Source organism: Esox lucius, chromosome 17, assembly GCF_011004845.1.
Source record: "Esox lucius isolate fEsoLuc1 chromosome 17, fEsoLuc1.pri, whole genome shotgun sequence".
NCBI lineage: Eukaryota > Metazoa > Chordata > Actinopteri > Esociformes > Esocidae > Esox > Esox lucius.
Window position 1 is genome coordinate 13615988 of NC_047585.1, and position 27137 is coordinate 13643124.

Genomic DNA, 27137 nt, shown 5'->3' on the forward strand with positions numbered 1-27137 from the left:
TTAATACCTGAGGGTTATTTCATTCTGAAAGCGCATTTGACAGTCATTATACATTTGGAAAAATATCTGATACCTTTGCACAACTCCTAATCTAAAATGTATCCACTGTTTTTGTCAATTTCTCAGTAAATTGGAATATCTATTTTTAACAGATTTAAATCGTTGTGGAGGCTCTTTTGGGAAAACTGATTATCTCTTGGGAAAATGTTGATGTCTTTTGGTGTTAAAATGTTTGTCCTTTTGATTCTTTAAAATAGTTAACCTGGTTTTAGGATTTCATAAATGTGTGGCAGGTTCTTCTGCATGGGCTATGCTCACTAGTGATGGCCATTCGAGGCTTCATTACCGTTCTTCTAGCAGCAGGATATTATGCTAGCAGCGCTAACTCAGATTTTATTTTTCGAAAAAAAAAGCTATCATGTAAACATATAAGGCAATATAGTTAATCTTGTCGGTACATTTCATGTTTGACTGTTCCAATGTTGTTCTTGTCTGTTCTTTTAAACAGACTAGATTAACTATATTGCCGTGTAAATTTCAATTATGGCTTTTATTTAGAAAAAAACAACCTGAGTGCTGCTAGCATAATATCCTGCTGCTAAAATAACGCGAATGAAGCCTCGCTTGGCCATCACTAATGCTCACTTCTATTTTGATCCTAACACATTAATCAGTTACTGTATAAGCATGTACCCGTAAGTAAATTTCTACCATCACTATTCTTAGAAATGCAATTGAGAAATAACAATCACATTTTGAATCAAAAGCAATAGAACACAGAAATAACATTTGTCTTCCGGGTCTGGATTACATTTAGGTATGTTGTCGGTTATCTTGACATGGTTTTTCCTGAATTGTCTTGTCGTCACCGACTTGACCACGTGGGTCTTCCATTCGACTTTAAAACATAACCAACCTCAACCTAATTCTTTAACCTAATGCTAAAAGCTAATGTGGAGTTCAGAATTGATGGCTATATGAAAGCCATTTGCGAGACAGGAAGGCGTAAAGTGGTTCGTTAGAAATACTGGTCTAATTCAATATGGTAAGCATTACGAATCTTTTCGGTGAGTCGACGGCTCGTTTGGCTCCCCATTCTAAATTATTGGAAACAACCACAGAACTAGCTACTAAAAATAACAACTCTCAAATGTAAACCAGTAAAATACGGATAGATTTATATGACTGAGTACAATGCACGTTCAAATAAATCTACTAGCCTTACCTGCCCCTAATACTTTGTTTGACTGACAGTTTATTTACTTGACATTATCCTACTGGAAAAACACAAAGATGCCCCGCCCAAGATTATTTTTCTCTATTTATGATATGCAATTTTTCATGGATAATTGGGATAACTGCACAAACATAAAAAAAAAAGCTATTCATATGGAGTCAAAATAACCGCTCTATTCACCAATACAATTGGGTTCCCAATGTTCAAGATAAAGAGCTGTTCTTCGTTCGCGAGGGAGTAAGGTGAGGCCAGGCCGTAATATTGATAGACTACGGATATCTGTGGTTACCATTTACGCAATGACTAATATATATAATATAAATATGTTTTACGAAATCACAGTAAACATATGGTAGAATTTGTACGGAATTTCGGGTTTATCCGTTTTTATTTCTAGATGTTCAACACGCCCCCTCCAAATGCAATAATGACGTACTTCCTCCATGACTTTGATAATGCCATTTTGATCTGAAACAACAGCGGTATTTATTTTCGTCGCAGATGTTTTTGAGCGTATACATTTGCTTTCAAATCGTTATGCTGCATACATACTAGATTATAATTACTCATTTAATACTTAAAGATAATTGTAAGATTGCGCTGTTTCAGTTTTCCTCAACATAATTTCAACTTTTAGGGGCAACACGGCATGAGACGCCGTTAGCTCATCCAAAGCTACATTGCTAATACGAGGTCGTCGTCCGGTGTAACCTAACAAAGGAACGCTAGTGGGAGTACATTACTGTGGAAACCATTGAGGTTCGTGTGCTTACTTCATACGACATCTAGCTACGTCATTATAATACATTTTCACTTAAGCGGTGTTCGTTGTAACACTGTATTTCTTTTTGCGTAACTGCGTTACTGACGAATATTTTTTATCAGCACACATCGTCGGGTATAAACAAGGGGTTTAGGAGCTAACTTTTCATATTGAGCACAAGGTTTTTTCCGACCAAGGAAAGGCGTTGTGGGTAAAATGGCAGAGGTGTACATTCGCGTAGCCGAAGAGGAGAATGAGGAGCCCATGGAAATTCCATCCGAGGATGATGGTACCGTGTTGCTTTCTACGGTAGCGGCTCAGTTTCCTGGGGCTTGCGGCCTGCGTTTCAGGAGTCCTGTTTCGCAGTGCATGAGAGGGGTCCGTTTGGTTGAAGGGATTCTTCATGCTCCGGAGAATGGTTGGGGCAATCTGGTCTATGTCGTCAATTATCCTAAAGGTATGTTGGCGTTTCCTTTTGATATATACCTCGGTGGCATTTTTTTACTACCCTATATTATAGTACACTCAATTTGTCAGTATAGAAAATATTACCTAGTTACTGTATATGTAAAACATGGAATGAGTATCTAATAGAATGTTTGTCTCAAGTGTTCCAACAGCGATTGAATGATGATCCCTACCACCCTGTTTCAGACAACAAAAGGAAAATGGAAGAGATTGATGCTGCATCTGCTGTGAAAATGAAGAGGGGTGACATGAAGACATCTGATCTTATTGTACTGGGGTTGCCATGGAAGACAACGGAGCAGGACCTGAAAGATTACTTCAGCACCTTTGGAGAAGTGATCATGGTGCAGGTAGTGTCCCATTAGACATTCAAGTGTTGCAGATGACTAATGTGCAGTTTAGGTAGCTACCCTTTCTATCCTGGTACATGTATGGCGCCTTCACTTAACAGTCCTTTGTTACAGGTGAAACGAGACGTAAAGACTGGAAACTCAAAAGGATTTGGCTTTGTGAGGTTTACGGAGTATGAAACCCAAGACAAAGTGATCTCTCAACGCCACATGATTGATGGGAGATGGTGCGACTGCAAACTTCCTAACTCAAAGGTCAGTATTTGTTTCTTTGTGGAACGTTGGTCATTAAAGGACCTTTTCACATTCTAAGCTTGATTTTTAGATGGTTCCTAGCCCTCATCATTGTCTGTGGGTTAATAATCTTGAATACATTATGAACTTCAGTTTACTTAAGCCATCATTGCTAGCCAAAAATGAGTGTTTTTTTTAAAGAATGTTATACCAAAATGAATGGCAAGTAACGTGGGTGACATTGGTCCAGATATGAGATTGAATTATGGCGATTTTATATTTTAACAGTAAATAGTAACGACATACTCACTCCCCCATTCCTTCCATTAATAATTTTTCTAGCTAGCAGAGGCTGAAGTTATTTGATCTGATGGCTATTTAAATAACAGAACTGTGGATTTGTTTCTCTTGGCCCATGGATTATATTTAGACAGAGGGAACCATGTAACAAAGTCGTAATTCTTCCCCCATTGCCACTGTGTTAAAGTGGAAGCCTTTTTAACCTTTATTAAAACAGCAAGGCCCAGATGAGCCCATGAGGAGCAGGAAAGTGTTTGTAGGCCGGTGTACTGAAGACATGACTGCCGATGAGCTGCGGCAGTTCTTCATGCAGTACGGCGAGGTGACAGACGTCTTCATCCCTAAGCCCTTCCGTGCTTTTGCCTTCGTCAGCTTTGCCGATGATCAAGTAAGAGCCGCGGCGAATTGGAACTCCTATTTGCCACCTGCTGAATTGCCTGCTGGTAATGTCACCCTGACACACATGTCTGTCCTCTCTAGGTGGCCAGTTCCTTATGTGGAGAAGACCTGATTATTAAGGGGGTCAGCGTGCACATCTCAAACGCTGAGCCAAAACACGGCAGTAGGCAGATGATGGAGCGAGCAGGGCGGTTCGGGAACGGGTTTGGGGCTCAGGGCTTCGGTAGTAACCGCACAGGGTTAGGCAGCAGTGCCAGCACTAACATGGCTAATTTTGGCAACTTTAGCCTGAACCCTGCCATGATGGCTGCGGCTCAGGCTGCCCTGCAGAGCAGCTGGGGGATGATGGGGATGTTGGCTAGCCAGCAAGGGCAGACCGCCACCTCAGGCACCACCTCCACAGGGCAGGCCAGCTCCACCAGGGATCAGACCTACAGCGCAGGCAACAGCAATTATGGCACCAGCTCAGCCAGTTTAGGGTGGGGTACGGGTTCTAACTCAACAACCAGTGGTAGTGGGTTTAGTTCAGGATTTGGCTCCAGTATGGAGTCCAAGTCTTCCGGGTGGGGTATGTAAGTGAAATAGTTTGTATGGTAAGTATTGTGAGATGTCTTTTTTTCAACTCCATTTCTGGTGTTATACGTATCTAATAACTAAACGCTTTTGTGAAAGAGGTTTTGTACATTCGGGGAGAAAGTGCTCAAGATCTAATTTAGAAAGTGTTTGAAGTGAATTGTTTGCCAGGGTGTTCAGCTTCAGTGCTACTTTTTTCCAGTTGATTTGTTCTTAAGTTTATATCCAGAATTATTTTCAACTGGATTCTTGAATGCATGTATTGTGAGTTTATGTTTCTGAAAAGTGCATGAGAAATCACTATGGTTCACTATCCTTCCATATATTTGACAACAATCTTGCATTGGAAAGAATCTGGTTGAAACTGAAATGTTTTAAGTGCAACTTTATTTTCAGTCAAGTTCAATGGAAAAGCCTTCACTACAATCTCTTCTGCAGTTTACCTCTCTTCCATTTTCCCGGGAAGAAGCTCCTCTTTGGCAGCATTCTTTGGGTGATGTCAATATCACTCTCCCCATCTGTAAATGCTTTGCCATCAAAGAACGGCTTCACTCCGCATGTTCTAAGAGACGGTGGGTGTTTCATTTTTATCCACTTTTTAATGGAAAGAACTGCGCAACTGACATTTTAAGAACTCATGAGTGCGATTGAGGATGGCTTGTGGCGAAGGGTGAATCGATGAGTGAGCGAACGGAGAGAAAAAGAAAGCGTGAAACGGACTGGTTGTGCGATGAAAGAGCCCAATTTTGACTGCTTTTGTGAGTGTGAATGGAAGCTGCAGATGCTACGAGCTCCTCCCCCTAAAAATGGACTTTCATTTACTAGTACTTCAAGATCTTTTTTTATCTTGCAATTTTTCCTACCCTCATTATATTTATCAAGTGCGGAAGTAGTACCCAAATGTAGTGTGGAATGTTGTGCTGAATATGTCTTGCTTATATAACCTACCTGACCTGAATGCTGTATGGTGTGTGGTTTCTTTCCTTGTCATTGATGCTCTGTAAGTTGTGAACTTGATGTGGATGACACCTGCTGAGGACACTGGGGACGTGAGTGTTGGTGTGAGAACGTGGAGTGGTGTGGTTGTCAAATGTTTCCCGGCGTGATTCTCCGTGTGTTCCAACGGTGATTTAGACATGTCACATGAAGAGTTCTCTAATAAAACTTTGAATAGATATGTTTATTTGAATACTGGTTACTTGGTGTCATTTGAATTGTCCCCCCAAAAAATCTAATTTAATTCACATATCTAGGGACCTTGGACACTGCTGGGCGAGGTTTCCATCTGAACCCAGACTGGAGTCAGTGTCCTGAAGGATGAAGACTGAAGTCCTCACAGGCTTGAAATGGGGTCTCGTTTTTTTTTTGCCAACAAAAAGGGTAGTAAGTTTGGATAATGTGTCCTAATCTGTCAGTCCTGATAACATACGTTGAGTGGAATTGGCTTCGTTTAAAAAAAGAGGAATTATTTCAGGGCCAGGAACTCTGATGTGACAAACGCGTAGTATTTCAGATGTTCTCACTGAAATTGTGCCCATGTGTTCCAGCATGCCTCAATGCTGACGCTATGTGGGGAAAACACCTAGTTGTCTTTTCAAAATGTTTTCAGCATTTTTGGGTCGATTTCACAGATTTAAGCCTAGTCCTGCATAAAAGGGGGAAAAAGTGTCCAAGAAAAGGCTTAATCTGTGTCCATGAAATCAGACAGTTATGTATAGATATGTATTTGTAGAGAAAGTTGGGAACTGCTGTTTTCAGGCGATAAAGAATCTCACTGTACCGCATGATGGATGATGAGTTCAATAAATCTTTTCTACAAGTTGGTTGAGCCATTGGATGCCCTTTAATGTGCAATATTGAAGTACACAAGCTATTATTTGGTCATAACTGCAAAAAATAACCTGCTAATTTAGTGCTATGTAGCCTCCTGTCATTCTAGCAAGTAGTTCCTTTCTACTCCATTGCTTCTGTCTCTGTGTCCTTATTCTTCCTCTTCACTCCGCTCTTCTTCATGTCTTTCTGCTCTTGGTTGGTGCTGGTAATCTCTTCACTCTTCCTTTGTATGAAGTCATACTGAGAAAAAATAAATGCACCAAGTTTGACACTTAATATGGTATCACTGGAAATACTGTGGGGTCTGATTCTAAATAACACAGAGGGAGGGTAACATTTTTACTCTCAAAACAGTCGGAAAAGCTAATGTATATGAACTGACATTATATACAGTAGGAGCCATTACCCACCAGTGCTGTACTTCGACGAGCCACTAGCTTCACGTCCTCCATAGATACTGTGCTTCTTTTAGCATGCCTACAGAAATGACCCATTTGTACTCATGGACTATGAAACAACTGATAAATTATGAAACATGGTATTGCCTTAATATTGGTTATACATGTGAAATTCTAATGAACTCACTGTTTACAACACCCTGCAAACCATTTGATTCCAAACACTTTTTCATAGCTCCTGAATAATAATATAAGAACTTGCACACTGAATTACCGGGGGGGGGGCCTGGTAATCAAACCTGTTACAGGCATCTTTTCAGTCGAAATAAACAAAGATGAATCGATGTAAACTGGATGAAGACATTTTACCTTGCAAAGGCCTCCAAGTCCTTCGCAAAAACATCTTGAAAGACAAAAAGAATGCGGTTAAAATTTGAATCATACAAACCGAACCAGTGTCATTGACTTCCACTCCTCCCTCGTCTGTTATTTTGGATGAAGTATTTTCAACATGCTGTGATTTATTCAACTTCTACAGCACTTTTCAATATAAAAAAATAACCACAAAGTGCTTGGAAAAAGCAAAAATGACTACAATAGTAGGTCTTGACTAAAATCCTCTGACAGAGCTGAAGGCCCCCAGTTGTCAGAGCGACCATCAAGAGAAACATGGCCGGAGCGGAGAGAGGACAAATCGGCTCAACAATGGAGCAGCCCATCCAGTTCTTGGTCTCACCAGCACACTGCCATCCAACAGTGACCTCTCCAAAGTTGTTCACCCTCCACTCAAATCCCATCCTCCTTGAAGTCTGGCCCTATTCTGAAGGACTCTAAGTCGCTCAACAAGCTCATCACAACCATTCAATTCTCTCAAAACTACAGATACATTCCGGATTGGATCTGAATGTCCTTAATTTCAGTCCTTTGTAGATGTCCAGATAATAGGTGAAAGCTCAGTGCAACTGTTGAAAAGAAAAAAATGTACTAGCTCCAATTAGTTGATTGCAGAAAATTAACATTTCTGTTAAATTTTTACAGATGAAAGAAAATAAGATACAACTGATCAGCATTTCATAGGTAAATAAAAAAATATTTTAAGAAAAATGCACAAAAATACATGAACCAATAAAAAGCTGTTGAAATAACAGTGATCAGCCTAGGCTGCCATAATGGTGCCATGGCAACCGATGATGTACTCTGACTGCAGTGTTATGGAGAGGCTAACATGCATCCACCCACTGCAGAGGTAAACTGCAACCAGGAATGGTACCAGCTGCCACCTGCTCCCCATCAAGGTCCAACATGACAAGGACTAGAAAGAGTGTCATGATTGGTGTCCCCTCTGACCGGGTCACCCACTTCTCAATAATTCTCTGGCCAGTTAGGTATCTCACAAAAGTGAAAACACCCCTCACATTTTTGCAAATATTTGATTATATCTTTTCATGTGACAACACTGAAAACAATGCTACAATGTAAAGTAGTGAGTGTACAGCTTGTACAGTGTAAATTTGCTGTCCTTCAAAATAACACAACAAACAGCCATTAATGTCTAAACCGCTGGTAAAAAAAAGTGAGTACACCCCTAAGTTTAAATGTCCAAATTGGGCCCAAAGGTCAATATTTTGTGTGGCCACCATTATTTTCCAGCACTGCCTGAACCCTCTTGGGCATGGGGTTCACCAGAGCTTCATAGGTTGCCACTGGAGTCCTCTTCCACTCCTCCATGATGACATCATGGAGCTGATGGAAGTTATAGACCTTGCGCTCCTCCATGTTCCCTCTGAGGATGCCCCACAGATGCTCAATGGGGTTTAGGTCTGGAGACATGCTATACCCTCAGCTTCTTTAGCAGGGCAGTGGTCGTCTTGGAGGTGTGTTTGGGGTCGTTATCATGTTGGAATACTGCCCTGTGGCCCAGTCTCCAAAGGGAGGGGATCATGCTCTGGTTCAGTATGTCACAGTACACGTTGGCATTGATGGTTCCCTTAATGAACTTTAGCTCCCCAGTGCCGGTAGCACTCATGCAGCCCCAGACCATGAAACTCCCACCACCTTGCTTGACTGTAGGCAAGACACACTTGTCTTTGTTCTCCTCACCTGGTTTCCACCACACACGCTTGTCACCATCTGAACCAAATACGTTTATCTTGGTCTCATCAGACCACAGGACATGGTTCCAGTATGCGGCGTATGGTCTGAGCACTGACAGGCTGACCCCCCACCCCTTCAACCTCTGCAGCAATGCACTCACACGTCTATTTCCAAAAGACAACCTCTGGGTATGACGCTGAGCACGTGCATTCAACTTTGGTCGACCATGGCGAGGCCTGTTCTGAGTGGAACCTGTCCTGTTAAACCGCTGTATGGTCTTGGCCACCATGCCGCAGCTCAGTTTCAGGGTCTTGGCAACCTTCTTATAGCCTAGGCCATCTTTATGTAGAGCAACAATAATTTTTTTCAGATCCTCAGAAAGTTCTTTGCCATGGAGGTGCCATGGTAAACTTCCAGTGACCAGTATGAGAGCGATAACACCAAATTTAACACACCTTCTCCCCATTCACACCAGAGAACTTGTAACACTAACGAGTCACATGACACCAGGGAGGGAAAATGGCTAATTGGGCCCAATTTGGACATTTCCACTTAGAGGTGTACTCACTTTTGTTGCCAGCGGTTTAGACATTAATGGCTGTGTGTTGAGTTATTTTGAGAGGTCAGCAAATTTACACTGTTATACAAGCTGTACACTACTTTAAATTGTAGCAATGTGTCATTTCTTCAGTGTTGCCACATGAAAAGATATAACCAAATATTAGCAAAAATGTCAGGGATGTACTCACTTTTGTGAGATACTGTATACAGTACTGGTCAGTCAGAACCAAAGGAACAGTTTCCCTATGTAGTAGCTTCAGTAACAGGCCATCTATCCCACAGCGACTAAGAAGACGACGCTAACTACATCAAGTCTCATAACTACTCATCCCTACATCTACACTGATGAGTATTTCGGTGATAGATGAATGATTCATTGAATGTATGTATGAAATGTGTAAGGAGACGGCTTGGAGGAAATGACGGTAACGGTTAACGTTTTTCTTGTACACATACCCAGATGATGCATGCATATCATTCAATGGAATGGTGATGTGGGAACATTACTATGAATACTATATTTATATTTTATATGCAAGTATTGTTACACATGCTAATGTCTTGGCATGCGCATGAATCGATTGGAGAAGACGCAATAATATATTTCCGTTACCGTATAGGCAGCAAAACATTTAATTTCAAAACGTGTTATCCATCTTTTTAAATAGGAAATATTTATTCCATCACTTTTAAGTTCATGACTGACCAAAATAATTTTTCTCATCCACCTGCAGCAAACAAATTGCGAGTGATTTTAAAACACAGAATATGTTATACAATAACATCACAGTACAGAATCGCAATAGCAATGTAATCATGACAACCGTGAGAATGTAGAATCGAATGAGAATTCTACATTCTTCTCCCTGTTTCTGACACTGCCAACCCAAAAGTTGAGACCATAGACAATAGAAGACAAAATATACTTACCACACTGCCGGAACGTCGTTTCAGATATGGCTGCTATAACCTGTCGACTGAATTCCATCTGGTGATTCTCACCAAGGCTTTGACACAGTCTTCCAACTGTATGGTGGACTGCTGCTTTCAGTCTCTACAGTACAATTATAGTGAAAATGTGTAAATGTTAGATAAGTTCATCCTTACTTCGCTGAAAACACCACGTACTTCAAAGACAAGTATAAAAAACAGCATAAAGCAATGCAATGAGTTGCAAAGGCCAAAGGTGTACCTGAAGTTGCCTTTCCTCCTCGTCCATATTTGTTGACATTTTCTCATAACACTGCCACGTTAGCAATCTAGCTAGATAATTGGATATGGTTAACTAGAGGAATACAGTTTTCATCCAGATATGTTAAAACAGAAAACTTTTGAAAATGCTAAATAATTCATCTGCTGTGAACATGGACCTTAAAGACAAATACAGTTAGAAAGTTGCGCGCTTATACAGGCGGATGGTGTCATTAAATCAAGCTTAACATCCTGTTAACCTACAGCACCTCCTGCTGGGTTGGAGTTTCGAATTAATACAATACAAGAGACGTTTCTGGTCAAATTCTTTATTCGTGGTTTTTGTTAAGAAATCTAGTGTATATATACACAGAATACACAGTGTTGTAGATTCACAATTATTTTGATACTCAATACAGACATTTGTGATTGGAGAATATGTATTTTATAAAAATGAGGTGGTAGAAGTTCAAAATATGGTAAAAGCATGATCAAGCACTTCTTTTATATACTTGTTTGCAGACTTTATCCTCACAGGTAATTTCCTAAAAAAGAGATGTGATGCATTACAGTCAGTCCTACTAGCCAATATCATAAATGTGGTTAAAACTTAGATATGAGGAGCCTAGATGCAAAATACCAGATGGAGCTTATCTCCTTCTATCCAGTGTGTCCACCCTCTGTTCTTCTTCTCTCCCTTCTGAACACACACCAGTTTATCATTTTCCCAGTTGACCACAGTCTGTTGCAAAGGAATTATGTACTGTAGTTACTTTACCAGTAACTGAATTTTGCCTGCCCTGAATATCCCCCCGAACACTTCAAAATGCTGCAAAGAGCAACATTACAAAATAGTTCTATTTATCATGACAAACATACAACCCCAAATAAAGACATACCATTATCAGAACAGTAAAACATATGTAACCCCAAATAAAGACATACCATTATCAGAACAGTAAAACATACGTAACCCCAAATAAAGACATACCATTATCAGAACAGTAAAACATACGTAACCCCAAATAAAGACATACCATTATCAGAACAGTAAATTACACGTTTTACCTTGACCTTTCTGTTATCCATTGCCCTGGTCACCTCATCAAACTCCTCCCCAATCTTGAATGAGACTGTGTAGTTCTTGAAGGAGGTGAAGGTTTTGATGGTGAAGGAGTCCCCGTCTTGTTCAATCACTTTCTGAGGTTTCAACATGTTTGCAATCTTCCGTGTCGCAAAATCAATTCCTAAAAGGACATACAGTCTACATGTGACAAAAATAGACTATATGCAGAGAGGCTGAATATTGAGGAAATTTACATTTAAGGTAACTGTGACACAGGTGCCCCAGTTGTGCCTACATGTCATTTTAAAATCCAGTCCATATACCGGTAATAAGAAACATTTTATTAAATGCGTTTTGAATTACTGACAAAAATAAGTTATTCAAAATATTATTATTTAAATGAACAGAAAATGTAACTTACCAAGTGCTACCATGTAACTTTCAAAGTTGTCATTACTAATAATGTCCCATGTTCCGCTAAAATTGGTAGGCATGGTGGATGCTGGCGTAGGACTGTCAAGAATTCAATTGAAAGTATCTGTTGAAATTAATCCATTTAAAGGATGTGGGATGTCTTGTGCCATTGTGTGTTAAATAGGGCAGGGGTTAACTTTTGTACTAGATTTCTATTTTGGACCATAGAGTGGAAAAAGCCCAGTGGGTGGAATATGACCTTTTGCACAAATGTATGAGGAAATAACAACATTTGTGATAAGAAATCACTGCCAATATAATGGGCTGTGGCCTAATGCATCAAGCATATGAGCACACTCTTCAGTTGCTCTCTCCAATTATGTAAAGGGTCGCTTTAAGGAATGACTTGGGCCTACAGTTTAATTCAAGGTTGTTAAAGCAGACACATTCAAATTCAACTCTATAACTCTAAAATGTACCAAAATAGGACAAAACTGTAACTTTTCTTACTTTTTGTCTGTACAAGGGTGAATTAAAGTGAAGAAATTCATTATGATGCTGAAAATAATCAGAAACCTAGCCAAAACCGTAAGCTTCCCAAAATCAACAGTTTGGTACATTATTGAAAAGAAACCACTAGATAAATGAGCAATGGCAAATGGTTTTGTAAGCCAAGGAAGACATGTACAGTGATTGAATGCTCACCACAATGAGAAACAAAATCTGAACAATCTACTGAAAGTAGAATTGAATGTGTTAAGACACTAAAATACACAGAAGACTTTACATACAGAACTACCGAGGCTACTGTGCAAAGCAAACCACTATCAATCAATCAATCAAATGTATTTATAAAGCCCTTTTTACAAAACAGCAGTTGTCACAAAGTGCTTTTACAGAGATACCCGGCCTTAAACCCCAAGGAGCAAACAACAGTAGTGTTGTTACAATACCCAAAAATCCTACGGAGTTCTGACAAAAAGGTATTCTGCACACATTAGAAAACATATCTCAGCATTCCAACTGATTTCTGAAATATGATGAAAGGAGTGTTATGGTTTGGTTGTTTATGATTACCACTGGAACTGGTTCACATATCCTTATTGATGAGCAGCAAAAGTCTAGAGTGTAGAGAAACATATTTTCTGCTAAAGCAAATGCCTCCAAACTCTTGGCCTTCAAACTCAAAATTCTTTATAGACAATGGAATCTGGATGCAAGCATACTACCAAAGTAACTATTGTTTTCTGGGACCAAAAACTGCACACGTTCTTAACTGACCAAGCATTCCTCCAGATTTAAATCCAAAAATACCTCAAAACATATGAAGAAGACTTGTTAGATGACCAGAGAAGATACCCAGCGTCTGGTGAGATTAATGCGTTGCTTCAGGCAGTTACTGCAGGCAAAGGATATTCAACCAAATACTAAAAATAACAAAAATTAAGAGAACACTGTACTTTAACTTGAGTGCCTTCAAAAATATGGACCATATGCAGTGTCTTTGGAAAGTATTCAGACCCCTTCAGTTTCTTCAGGTTTTGTTTTCAGCTGTGAAATAAAACTTTAATTTAGAAAATATCAATTTTTTGCATCCAATTGATGAAGCAGAAACAAATTCTATACACTTGTGACAATTTGACACTCCAAATTCAGCTCAGATACATCCTCTGTCCATTGATCATCCTTGAGATTTCTCTAGAGATTGAATGTGTAAAATTCAATTGATTGGATATGATTTAGAAAGGCACAAACCAAGGTCCAATGAACTCTCTGTGGTCCTCAAAGATGTCATCAAGGCATTGCACTGGAGTGAGTCAAAAAACACATTCAGACATAATGGAGCGCAGTGGGCCCCTAGTGAACTAGAAGACATTTGGAATCACCTAGACTTCCTACAAGCAGGGCCTTGGTCAGGGAGGTGACCAAGATCCCAATGTCAACTCTTCAGTGTTTTTGGCAGAGATCAGAGAACCTGCCAGAAGGACAACCATCTCTGCAGCACTCCATCAATCAGTCCTGTATAGTGTTGTCTGAATTTTCTTTCTCCATTTTTGCCAGGCCGCGAATGTCTCTTATTGAGTGAATGCCTATTTTTAAATAGTGTATTGTTTAGAGATGTGGACTGCCACTCAGTTGACTGGGGTTTGATCCTTGTTATGGACCAAACTAAGTAGGCATTAGGATTGCTTCAGTAGCTATATTACAGTAAGCCAAAAGGAAAAGTGTTTACGGTTAAGTTGAGATGGACGAACTGCACCAACAAGTCATTATTTTCATTATAGGTAGTATACAGCTGTTAGCAGTGGCGTTGTTAGGCCTGGGCGTTCGGGCACTAGCCCTGGATCTTTTATGAATTGCCCCAGATCTCAAATGTCCCCCCCCCCCCCAAAAAAAATTGGCCCTGATCTATTAATCTATAATTCCGATCAATCGCGTATTATGACAATGTAGACATGAAAGGCCGCTAGCATGTACATTTACATCAAGTATATTCTGTTTACGGTTATATTATGATGGACGAACTGCACCTACAAGCAGCGGGCGTAGCGTATACTGACTTCTTATGGATGCGTAGGAATGTAGTACAGTGAACATATATCCAATATACATCATTTCTGTGGTAGATAAAGCATGCAAAAAGTAGCATACAAAAGCCTATCGCATATTTATTACAAACACAACGTATGACATAGCTCTGATTTGCTGGTTATTTAGAACCTCGTGTTACTTCACTTCAGTCAAATATTTTTGCCTGCCAGAATATTCAATCCCCCTCCCCCCCCAAAGCAAAATTATATTTCCATAGGCTTAACATTACTTCCGAAATACATTATGAAACGAACTCATCAAAAAAAACATTTGTCCAACCAAATAAACATCGTCGGGCAGCAGACAAAACTGCCAGCTCTGCTGGTGCCCTTCCAGAATTTGAAAGATTTTGAAAGCAACTGGATCCTCCATGGTAAGGACTACAGGTGATGGTCATAGAATTTTAATATCATCAAAAAGTTTATTTCAGTAATTCCATTAAAAAAGGGAAACTTGTATACTGTATACACACAGACTGATATATTTCAAGTGTTTATTTCTTTTAATTTTGATGATTATAACTGACAACTAATGAAAACCCCAAATTCAGTATCTCAGAAAATTTGAATATTGTGAAAATGTTCAATATTGAAGACACCTGGTGCCACATTCTAATCAGTTAATTAACCCAAAACACCTGCAAAGGCCTTTAAATGGTCTCTCAGTCTAGTTCTGTAGGCAACACAATCATGGGGAAGACTGCTGACAAAGACAGCTGTCCAAAAGACGACCATTGACACCTTGCACGAGGAGGGCAAGACACAAAAGGTCATAGCTAAAGAGGCTGGCTGTTCACAGAGCTCTGTGTCCAAGCACATTAATAGAGAGGCGAAGGGAAGGAAAATATGTGGTAGAAAAAAGTGTACAAGCAATAGGGATAACCGCACCCTGGAGAGGATTGTGAAACAAAACCCATTAAAAAATGTGGGGGAGATTCACAAAGAGTGGACTGCAGCTGGAGTCAGTGCTTCAAGAACCACCACGCACAGACGTATGCAAGACATGGGTTTCAGCTGTCGCATTCCTTGTGTCAAGCCACTCTTGAACAAGACACAGCATCAGAAGCGTCTCGCCTGGGCTAAAGACAAAAAGGACTGGACTGCTCCTGATTTATGTTCTCTCATGAAAGTACATTCTGCATTTCCTTTGGAAATTAAGGTCCCAGAGTCTGGAGGAAGTGAGGAGAGGCACAGAATCCACGTTGCTTGAAGTCCAGTGTAAAGTTTCCACAGTCAGTGATGGTTTGGGGTGCCATGTCATCTGCTGGTGCTGGTCCACTGTGTTTTCTGAGGTCCAAGGTCAACGCAGCCATCTACCAGGAAGTTTTAAAGCACTTCATGCTTCCTGCTGCTGACCAACTTTATGGAGATGCAGATTTCATTTTCCAACAGGACTTGGCACCTGCACACAGTGCCAAAGCTACCAGTACCTGGTTCAAGGACCATGTTATCCCTATTCTTAATTGGCCAGCAAACTCGCCTGACCTTAACCCTATAGAAAATCTATGGGGTATTGTGAAGAGGAAGATGCGATACGCCAGACCCAACAATGCAGAAGAGCTGAAGGCCACTTTCAGAGCAACCGGGGCTCTCATAACACCTGAGCAGTGCCACAGACTGATCCACTCCATGCCACGCCGCATTGCTGCAGTAATTCAGGCAAAAGGAGCCCCAACTAAGTATTGAGTGCTGTACATGCTCATACTTTTCATGTTCATACTTTTCTGTTGGCCAACATCTCTAAAAATATTTTTTTTGTATTGATCTTATAATATAATGTAATATTCTAATTTTCTGAGATACTGCATTTGGGATTTTCATTAGTTGTCAGTTATAATCATCTCAATTAAAAGAAATAAACATTTGAAATATATCTGTCTGTATGAATGAATATAATATACAAGTTTCACTTTTGGAATGGAATTACTGAAATAAATAAACTTTTTGATGATATTCTAATTTTATGACCAGCACCTGTAGGTACCTCCATTCGTAGAGACTGTAACAGGGTAGGTTGGGGTAGTTCTAAGACTTTGTTTCCAATGTATCTACATGGTATTAGACAGGGATGGGCAGTATTTATGAAAAGGCAGAAAAGGCATCCATACCTGAAGAAGAAGGTCAAGGTGAGAAACGTGAACTTGGCATCTTTGGAGCAGTATCAAGCACCTTTTTGGAGGTTTAACACAATCATCCCATCCTCAGCTCCAGTAGAGTGTTTATTTTCCTTTGCTGGACTGATCAACCGGCCCCATCAACAACGTCTAAATGCAACACCTTTTGAAAAATGTATTGTGCTTAAAGGCATCAGTAGCTAAAGAGACCTCTGCAATGTAGGCCACAGGTCACACTCTCATTCAGTACACTCCCTATCTCACACACACTCACTCAATCACATGCTTACCTTCTCACCCACACTCGCGCATAAGTTTGACTGTTTTTGGTAGAACCTATGAACTGTTTTGGAATACCTGGTCTGTAGTATTCTCTATGGTAGTATTCTCTATGGTAGTATTCTCTATGGTAGTATTCTCTAAGGGAGTATAAGTAAATGTTCTTACTACACTATTAATGTGTATCTCTATACTTATATTCTGCATCTTTCAATAGAGTCAGTCGTTGGAGTTGGGTTAATACTCCTTGACAAGTTCTGTTGCTACTTTCTGATTACGTTTCTGGCTACATTTAAAATCAAAACATAGTGATCATTTAATAATTGTTGACAAAGTGCTGAAATGTTGGTTTTCAACTTCCAAATAGGTGTTCAATGATTGATAAATAAATAATTGATTGCTAAATGATTGTACCCTAATTGTGGCTGTTTAATATCCTATTAAAAAGTAGCTGTTTTATAGGATCATGATTTTGCATACCATTGCATGAATGACTGCCTGACACATAATTTATTATAATATTTATGAATAACAATCAAATGATTAATAACTTAGAAACGAGTTGCTATGAATAAAGCTGCCATCATTGTCTTCTTATGAATGTCTGTCATTGAGTCAGTGTTGCAAAGTAGCCCCTTCATTACCAAACACCAAGTAAATAATAGAGGATACAATTATGAGTCATTAGCTAAATCCCAGGATTTTCATTATTTTCTAGGAGGGTCACATTGACCTGTCTGCGATATTGGGGGAGGGGGGGGGTCATGACCCCCCGTCCCCCCTAATTCTACACCCCTGATTACAGTATACCTACTTCTCCGGGCACCACTATACCACTTTATTACAATATAACCACTTCTCTGGTTACCACTACACCACTGCCTACAAGGACCATTTCGATGTACATAGTGTAGTTCACATAGCGTAGTGGTCGGCTATAGAACTGTTAGTGTTTTCTAAGGAAACAAACCAGCCATGGAGGGATTTGAATCATTCCTTTCATTATATGTACTAGCTATTAGTAAGCTATATACAGTAATCTCTTTTTAATTTAATATATTGAATATAGTGTTGCGATCTTGTTATACCTTTTGAGTTTTGACTAATTGGTTTGTCAATGCAGGAAGTAAACAGACACTTCCTCTCTACACACGTCACATGCACCCACATCCGCTGTTTAAATAGCGTAGTGGTTAAAAACACCGTCTGTCACATAGGAAACCACGGATCGAATCCAGCTTGGGCAACAGCATTCTGTCCTTCTAAGTGTGGGCCTGCTGAAGTAGGCTTGCCTGGTTTCTTGTTTTCAAATTGGCACACAGTTCTGAAAACATGTTTTCACTCTGTCAGTAAATAGATGGCAAAATAAGAACACAACACAATATAGAGAAAGTGAAGTGTTCTGTACTTTCTTAAGACCTTATAAAATGCATCCTGTGTTGTTCAGTGGCCTCACCTAAGCATGAAATCATCACGGCTTTTGCATTTTCCTGTGTTGTTCAGGTGAAGAAATCTGATCCCTGTTGGCTTCACGTGGACATAACCCAGGGGATGATGAGAACCGGAGCAGGGGGATCATTTTCACAGTGCTTAGAACTGGAACGGATGTGTCATCTAAACCTATCGTCTCTCACGCCTTTTACACAGAATCTTCAAAATATTAGAGGACAATGCTACATTATGCCTTAGTATATGTAGCATATCATACCAGCAGATGGCTTCCAAGGGATCAAAGGTTAAAATAGTAAGTATTGTAGGTCGACTGGTCTGATTGTATGTTGTTTTTTCTTTACATGTCTGAAATGGTTGCCACCCTTGATAAAGAAGCGGAAAGAAGACTGTATTGAGTAATGTACTGAATGCTAATTTCTTTTAGAAATATATTCTTTTATTCTAATAAAATTGGTCATAGGAAGAGATTTTTTAATATATAATCAAAAAAACCTAAGGTAAGAAAAATACTTGAACCTCGGTTTTCAATATTCCAGCATCCTCTTTTTGTGAATATAACAACACTGAGCGTTTATGAGATTGGAGATCCTATTAGGAGACATCTTAGATCATTCATTCATACAGAATTTTCCAGAACCTTGATATCCTTACTCTGCACTTTTCCAGGAATGTTCCATGGGTCCAGAGAGTGTACTAGGAATGTAAAACTATATACAGTTAGGTCCAGAAATAATTGGACACTGTGAAAAGTTTTGTTATTTTGGCTGTTTTGGCTGCCAGAAGTATATTCAAGTTACAGTTAAATGATGAATAAGGGGCTTAAAGTGCAGTCTTTTAGCTTTAATTTGGGGGTATTCACATTCAAATTGGAGGAAAAGTTTAGGAATTAAAGTTCTTTAATATGTAGCTCCCTGTTTTTTAAGGGATCAAAAGTAATTGGACAGCTGACTCTAAAACTGTTTCATGGACAGTTGTGGGCTATTCCTTCATTATTTCTTCATCAATTAAGCAGGTAAAAGGTCTGGAGTTGATTTCAGGTGTGGAATTCGCATTTGGAAGCTGTTGCTGTGAACCCACGACATGCGGTCAAAGAAGCTCTCAATGCAAGTGAAACAGGCCATCACGAGAAGTGTTTCAGAGCTACACCCAAGTCTAGCTCTGCAACACAAAAAAGCCTGGACATCCACGGAAGACAACAGTAGTGGATGATTGTAGGGTCCTTTCCATGGTAAAGAAAAACACCTTCACAACATCCATCCAAGTGAACAACATTATACAGGAGGTAGGCATATCATTATCCATGTCTACCAATTAGAGAAGACTTCACGAGAGCAAAACATAGGGTTCACCACAAGGTGCAAACCATTCATAAGCCTCAAGAATAGAAAGGCCAGATTAGATTTAGCCAAAAAACATCTAAAAAAGCCATCCCAGTTCTGGAACAGCATTCTTTGGATAGATGAAATTAAGGTCAGCCTATACCAGAATGATGGGAAGAAGTATGGAGAAAGCTTGGAACGGCTTATGATCCAAAGCATACAACAGACCACATCATGTGTAAAACACGGTGGAGGCAGTGTGATGGCATGATCATGCATGGCTTCCAATGGCACTGGGTCACTAGTGTTTATTGATGATGTGACAGAAGACCGAAGCAGCCGGATTAATTCTAATATTGTCTGCTCAGATTCAGCCAAATATAGTGAAGTTGATTGAACTTGTTCACGAGTGAGGGAAGGATGGAACGGGATATTGACAGACGGATCAGTGCAGCTTCTGCAGTAATGCGGTCGATGTATCGGTCTGTCGTGGTGAAGAAAGAGCTGAGCCGCAAGGCGAAGTTCTCGATTTACTGGTCAATCTACGTTCCTACTCTCACCTATGGTCATGAGCTTTGGGTCATGACCGAAAGGACAAGATCCCGGATACAGGCGGCCGAAATGAGCTTTCTCCGCAGGGTGGCTGGGCGATCCCTTAGAGATAGGGTGATCCGGGAGGAGCTCAGAGTAGAGCCGCTGCTCCTCCACATCGAGAGGGGTCAGCTGAGGTGGCTTGGGCATCTGTTTCGGATGCCTCCGGAACGCCTTCCTGGGAAGGTGTTCCGGTCCCGTCCCACCGGGAGGAGACCCCGGGAAGACCTAGGACACGCTGGAGGGACTATGTCTCCCGGCTGGCCTGGGAACGCCTCGGTGGCCCCCCGGAAGAGCTGGAGGAAGTGTCTGGGGAGAGGGAAGTCTGGGCATCCCTGCTTAGACTGCTGCCCCCGCGACCCGGCCCCAGATAAGCGGAAGATGATGGATGGATGGATGGATGATTGAACGGTGCTTCACTTCACAGATGGACAATGACACAAAACATACTGCGAAAGCAACCCAGGAGTTTTTTAAGGCAAATAAGCGTAATGTTCTGCAATGGCCAAGTTAATCACCTCATCTCAACCTGATCAAGCATGCATTTCACTTGCTGAAGAAAAAACTTAAAGCAGAAAGACCCATGAACAAACAACATCTGAAGACAGCTTCAGTAAAGGCCTGGCAAAGCATCACAAAATAGAAAACCCAGCGTTTGGTGATGTCCATGTGTTCCAGACTTCAAGCAGTCATTGCTTGCAAAGGATTCTCAACTAAGTATTAAAAATGAATATTTTATTTATGATTGTGTTAATTTGTCCAATTACATTTGAGCCCCTGAAATAAGGGGACTGTGTCTGAAAATGGTTGCAATTCCTAAATGTTTCACACAATATTTTTGTTCAACCCCTTGAATTAAAGCTTAAAGTCTTCACTTGAATTGCATATCGCGTTGTTTAATTTCAAATCCATTGTGTTGGCGTACAGAGCCAAACTGGCTTGGTGATATTTACATACACAGCTCTGACTGGCTGATAGGATGATCTACAACACACACCCATTACCATTGGTCTATTTTAATTTCAGTTTGACATTTAATGATCTAGGCCAAAGGTTCCATTCCACCAGAACAGGTTAACCTCATCATACGTTGAAATATCATCAAGAAAAGTTTTTTAACTGCACTGCCCTTTAAACATGACATGCTTTTTTCTTATCGACTAATTGTGTACAAAACAGTAACACATATAAATAAACAAGTAAAATATTGAGCTACTGTTATTTATTTAATTTAGTTTTTAATCTTTAATCTTTGTTAAGGATTATAATAATTTGGGGGATGTTTTTACATAACTATATACATACTAGTAGAAAGTATATGTTTATATACAATGCCTTTTGACACATTATTATGAAACTAACTGTAGTGTTGTAACCTTTTATTTTCAGTCAAATTATTAATGCTATCTTTGTGGCACTAGTTCTCTTCCCTCAATTGTATGTGCTAACCAGGTAAGCAAACCTGACATTACATTATGCATACATTTTGCTACTGAAAGCAATCAATTTGAATTCATTTTGACTGCATCTTACATGTATGTTCATGTTAAGTTCCTGATTGAGATTTGAAATCCCTCAGACCCAAATCATCTCGATTCTGCCACCAGCCTCTTCTGAACAATCTCACTGCCTTTATTGTCTTATCCTTCATGGCTACAGGTAGGCTATAGATCCTCTTATCATACAGTACATTCTGTTTTGTACTGGGCAACTCTCTCTCACTCATATACACACACACACACACACATATACACAACCCTGTTTCCCAAAAAGTTGGGACACTGCGTAAAATGTAAATAGAAATAATTTAAACCTTATATTCAATACAAAATAGTACAAAGGCAACCTATCAAATGTTGAAACTGAGACATTTTATTGTTTCTTGAAAAATATATGCCCACTTTAAATTTGATGTAAGCAACATGTTTCAAAGAAGTTGGGACAGAGGCAACAAAAGACTATAAAAGTAACCTGGTGGAATATCACAACTAATTATGTCAATTGGCAACAGGTCAGTAACTTTATTGGTTATTAAAACGTTAGTCCAGAGAGGATGAGTCTTTCAGAAGTGAGGAAGGGAAGGGTTCACCACTCTGTGAAAAACTGTGTGGGCGCTCAGGCAGCATTACATTAAAAACAGACACAATTCTATAGTGAAAATCTCTGCATGAGGAACACTTCCGAAAGCCATTGTCTGTGAACACAGTATGTCGCTACATCCACAAATGCAAGTTAAAACTACCATGCAAAGAAGAAACCATACATAAACAACATCCAGAAATGCTGTCACCTTCTCTGGGCCCAAGCTCATTTAAGTGTAAAACTGTCCTGTGGTCTGACAAATAAAAATGATAAATTATTATCAGGAATCATGGATGCCGCATACGCCAGACTGGCTTCTTATCAGCACAAAGTTCAAAAGCCAGCATTAGTGCACATAACATGGGTGACTTTCACATCTGTGAAGGCACTATTAATGCTGAACAATATTATGCAGGTTTTGGAGCAACATATGCTGCCCTCCATATTAAGTCTTTTTCAGGGGAGGCCTTGCTTATTTCAGCAAGACAATGCCAAACCACATTCTGCACATATTACAACAGCATGGCTCCGTAGTAAAAGAGACCAGGTGCTAAACTGGCCTGCCTGCCTTCCAGACCTACCAACCATTGAAAACATTTGGTGCATTATGAAACAAAAATGACAAAGGAGACCCCGAAATGTTGAGCAGCTGAAATCCTATTTGAAGCAAGAATGTGAATACAGTTCATTTTCAATACTACAGAAATTGGACTCCTCAGTTCCCAAACGCTTACAGAGTATTGTTGAAAGAAGAAGTGATGCAACACAGTAGTAAACATGCCCCTGTTCCAACTTTTTTGAAACATGTTGCCGGCATCAGATTCAAAATGGGCATGTATTTCCCCCCCCCAAAAAAATATAATCAGTTTCGTCATTTGATATGTTGTACTATTTTAATTAAAAATAGGGATAAATGATTTGCACATCATTGCATTCTGTTTTTATTTGCACTTCACACAGCATCCCACATTTTTTTGAAACAGGGTTATACACATACACTGCTCCAAAAAATTAAGGGAATACTGAAATCACACCTCAGTTCTTGATGAAGGATATATATTAAAGATCAAAATCTTTAGTGTGCATTGTATAATTTGTTGAGAAGAAATTATGTTACAACAGTCAATGGAAACTAAAACCACCAACTAACTGAAGGCTTGATTCAAACTTACACCGAAAACCAAAGAACATTTGAAATCACAGGCTGTTCCCACTTGGGTGAATTTCTTCACGGCAACTCATATTGTGTCTCAGTAGTGTGTATGGACCCCACCTGCCTGGATGCACTCCTGACAATGTCTGGGCATGCTCCTGATGATACAGTGGATGGTGTCCTGGCGGATCTCCTCCCAGACCTGGATCAGGGCATTAATAAGCTCCTGGACAGTCTGTGGTGCTACTTGGCTGCAGCGGATGCATCGATTCATAATGTCCCAGAGGTTCTCAATTGGATTCAGGTCTGGGGAACGTGAGGGCCGGTCAATGGCATCAATGCCTTCATCATCCAGGAACTGTTTACACACTCTGGCCACATGAGGCCAGGCATTGTCCTGCATCAGGAAAAACCCAGGGCCCACTGCACCAGTGTAAGGTCTGACGATGGGTTTGAGGATTTCATCCCCATACATAACAGCAGTCAGGGTACTGTTGGCTAGCATGAGGAGGTCTGTGCGACCCTCCAAGCGTATACCTCCTCAGACCATCACTGACCCACCACCAAACTGGTCATGCTGGATGATGTTGCAGGCAACATAAAGTTCACCACGGCGTCCCCAGACTCTTTCATGTCTGTCACATGTCCTCAGTGTGAACCTGATCAGTGTGAACTGGGCACCAACGCCGGACCTGCCAATTCTGGTGTTATCTGGCAAAAGCCAATCAAGCTGCACTGTGCAAGGCTCTGCCAGGGCTCCACCTGTTCCTCCTTGCACATAGGGGCAGATACCGGTCCTTCCGCTGGGTTTATGATCTTCTACAGTCCTGTCCAGCTTTTCTCATGTAACGCCCAGTCTGCTGATATCTCCTCCATGCTCTTGAGACAGTACCAGGAAACACAGCAAACCTTCTTGCGAAGGCACGTATGGATGTGCCAGCCTGGAGGAACTGGACTACCTGTGCAACCTGAATGGGCTACAGGTACCGCCTCATGCTACCAGTAGTGACAAGGACACTAGCAAAAAGCAAAGCTAGTGAAGAATCAGTCAGGAAGGATCATGAGAGAGCAATTGTCTGTGGCCACCACCTGCAAAACCATTCCCTTTTTGGGGGTTGTCTTGCTGTTGTCTCTCCAGTGTACCTATTGTCACTTTCATTTGCACCAAAACAGCTGATTTACAATCGCTTATGGACAGATTGATATCCCTGAATTTAATTGGCTTAGTTTTATATTGTGATGATCACATGTGATGATCCCTTAATTTTTTTGAGAGTGTTATTATAACTATTTACTATAGGTTTAATTGGTTGTGCTCTCAATTGTGTGGCTTTTAACAAAAGCAATGTTTAATCTTTATTTTTTACCAGGTTAATAATTAGATGACTTGGTTATGATGAAGTAGATATTACTGTAGGAATATGCTATTTATTCTGGTCTTATAATAGAATCAGATTGGGACATTGCGTTAATTTCAACAATCTTAAAGGGAGACAGTTGAGGATACAGTCTCATAAACAACGGCAATCAGCCAATCAGCATTCAGGATTCAAATCCCATGGTTTATACATAAGCAATAAGTCAATCAAATTCAGTCAATCAAATGTATTTATAATGCCCTGTTTACATCAGCAGTTGTCACAAAACACCCGGCCTTAAACCCCAAGGAGCAAACAAAAATAGTGTTGAATTTCAGTGGGTAGGAAAAACTCCCTAAGAAGGCTGACATTTAGGAAGAAACCTAGAGAGGAACCAGGCTCAGAGGGGTGACCAGACCTCTTCTGGCTGTGCCGGGTGAACATATTAAGAGTACAAGTTGTAATAATAAATGCATGTCAAGAAGGGGCTGTGGTCGATGGCCAATATACCATGGCTAAGAGATGTTCTTATGCACAACGCATTCCAAAGCTCTTAGCTGGGGTATATCGGCAATACATCACAAACCCCCGAGATGCCTTGTTGCACCGGTTAACAATGTAATAACAGCAAAAAAAAAAAGGTGTATGTTTTGTCATACCCTTGGTATACGATGTGATTTGATTTTTCCTTTATCCAATATTACCAAAACACAATAGCTAAAAGGCTTATTACCTAAGTATACACTGTGTATACAAGTTTAAGTCATTAAAAAACAAATGACATATCACACATTTCCAAATACTAAAAGATTATTTTTGATTGATGGAACAATGCCTCTTGGCTGCAGGTTTTGCGGTCACATTCACACTGATGGATCCAGTGCCACAGAGATTCAGGGCAGCCTACCACGCATTTGGACTTCTGTCATTCGGCCAGGGACTGTGCACCATGGCCCTGACTCTGACGGCACAACAGTGTGTAAGTACAGCTGTTGGTATATTTGGACACACTTTTGCAATAGAATTACTTGGGGATGGGACATCTTCTCCATTGTCAGAAGCAGAATCATCTTTAACAACTACCAACATTTACATACAGATTTTTTTCTGTGACTAATGGTGCTGCTATTGGTAAACAACATATAGAGACAGCACATAAAACAATATATGCAAAGAGGACAAACAGTTATTTAATTTTGGGTGAAAGAAATCCCTCTTTTTTGTTGTTTCCAAAATGTAGCAAGCAAATACACCAACAGGCAAGCAGTGTCCAGTAGATTGAGGCAAACTCACAGTGCTTTTATTGTGGTGTTGGTCAAGGTTTTATTATGGTGTTGGTCAAGGTTTTATTATGGTGTTGGTCAAGGTTTTATTATGGTGTTGGTCAAGGTTTTATTGTGGTGTTGTTCATGGTTTTATTGCTCTGAAAAAAATGACACATCAAGCCTTTAAATATTTCTGCAGGTGAAAACAACTCCGGAGCTGTACTATTTGTCCAGTATTCTATCGTTAGCTTGTATCCTGAGTACTGGTAGGTCTTCGTCACAGTACTCGACACACTTTTTTTTTTTAGGAGAGGACTAATTATGCACTTACAACTGATTTGTATATTTCTTTCCAGCCTTCTTCTTGATGAAAGGAGGACTCTGGGTAACAACCCAAAGGCTATCCTTGCTTGGCCAGAGAGGGAACAATATCTAACAAGTCCAATCTACTCTAGGTTGCTATTAGATACTCCACAGAACCAATCATCCATTATTGATGCCTTTTACAGGCTACTGCTATCATGTGTTATTGTTATACAGTATGTTGTAGTATGTGTGACTTACTCCTGAAATATTTTGTTTCATACACTGGAACAAAATAGTATCCATCTCTAGAGTAAATCTCTTTGTATTCTGTTTAAATGGCCACCACTGTCATCAAGTCAGCATATAGGGCTTCCCATTTCTTTGATGAAGCAAAAGCCGTATCTAGCCCCCCAGAAATACAGAGGTCATAAGTCGCAGAAACCCAACCCCTGAGAAAATTTGAATTCCATAATTTAAATGTATATCATTTTTGAGAGTTCAGAGAGCAATGTTATGAATGTTATAATCATATTGAAAGTAGATCATGTTTTGTCAACATATGTTCAACTTACCTACAATGCTTTAATGCCTTTGATTTCAAAGTTGATATCAATGTTTAATTAATGCAAAGAGAAACTTCTGCCCTTTAAACACTTGAATCAATACAAAACACTTTGAAGAAAAATATTGAAGTTAATCACAGTAGAGAAATACATTACAAGAGTGTCAATTTGGGATGTATATAT

The 27137-nt window shown here is 40.0% G+C and overlaps 4 protein-coding genes across 7 annotated transcripts; 2 read left to right on the forward strand and 2 right to left on the reverse strand.

Annotated features, from left to right (window-relative positions):
* The first annotated feature begins 990 nt into the window (after positions 1-990).
* On the forward strand, positions 991-6152 carry tardbp (TAR DNA binding protein). 3 transcript variants are annotated; one of them, XM_020044685.2, is made up of 6 exons: positions 991-2457; positions 2610-2818; positions 2933-3073; positions 3570-3740; positions 3833-4896; positions 5578-6152. In XM_020044685.2, the coding sequence occupies exons 1-5, from the start codon at positions 2217-2219 to the stop codon at positions 4325-4327; spliced, it is 1257 nt and encodes a 418-aa protein (XP_019900244.1). In that variant the 5' UTR covers positions 991-2216; the 3' UTR covers positions 4328-4896; positions 5578-6152. The 3 variants fall into 3 exon arrangements, with proteins under 3 accessions (XP_019900244.1, XP_010894394.1, XP_010894395.1); XM_010896093.4 differs by having other exon boundaries at positions 1033-2457; positions 2655-2818; XM_010896092.4 differs by lacking the exon at positions 5578-6152 and having other exon boundaries at positions 3833-5513.
* Positions 6153-6277: 125 nt separating this feature from the next.
* Positions 6278-10640, reverse strand: cenps (centromere protein S). Its single transcript, XM_010896091.3, has 5 exons — positions 10403-10640; positions 10141-10264; positions 6925-6958; positions 6568-6634; positions 6278-6397 (listed from the first exon to the last, which is right to left on the reverse strand). The coding sequence occupies exons 1-5, from the start codon at positions 10439-10441 to the stop codon at positions 6278-6280; spliced, it is 384 nt and encodes a 127-aa protein (XP_010894393.1). The 5' UTR covers positions 10442-10640.
* A 74-nt stretch (positions 10641-10714) lies between these two features.
* On the reverse strand, positions 10715-12031 carry rbp7b (retinol binding protein 7b, cellular). Of its 2 annotated transcripts, none has more exons than XM_010896090.2 (4): positions 11889-12031; positions 11470-11648; positions 11042-11101; positions 10715-10946 (listed from the first exon to the last, which is right to left on the reverse strand). In XM_010896090.2, the coding sequence occupies exons 1-4, from the start codon at positions 11959-11961 to the stop codon at positions 10893-10895; spliced, it is 366 nt and encodes a 121-aa protein (XP_010894392.1). In that variant the 5' UTR covers positions 11962-12031; the 3' UTR covers positions 10715-10892. The 2 variants fall into 2 exon arrangements, with proteins under 2 accessions (XP_010894392.1, XP_010894391.1); XM_010896089.3 differs by having other exon boundaries at positions 11042-11143; positions 11889-12027.
* A 6465-nt stretch (positions 12032-18496) lies between these two features.
* Positions 18497-26531, forward strand: LOC117592947. The gene is made up of 6 exons (XM_034287506.1): positions 18497-18609; positions 21617-21679; positions 21807-21886; positions 25669-25799; positions 26285-26351; positions 26442-26531. Exons 1-6 carry the CDS (start codon positions 18536-18538, stop codon positions 26519-26521), a joined length of 495 nt encoding a protein of 164 aa, XP_034143397.1. The 5' UTR covers positions 18497-18535; the 3' UTR covers positions 26522-26531.
* Positions 26532-27137: the final 606 nt, after the last annotated feature.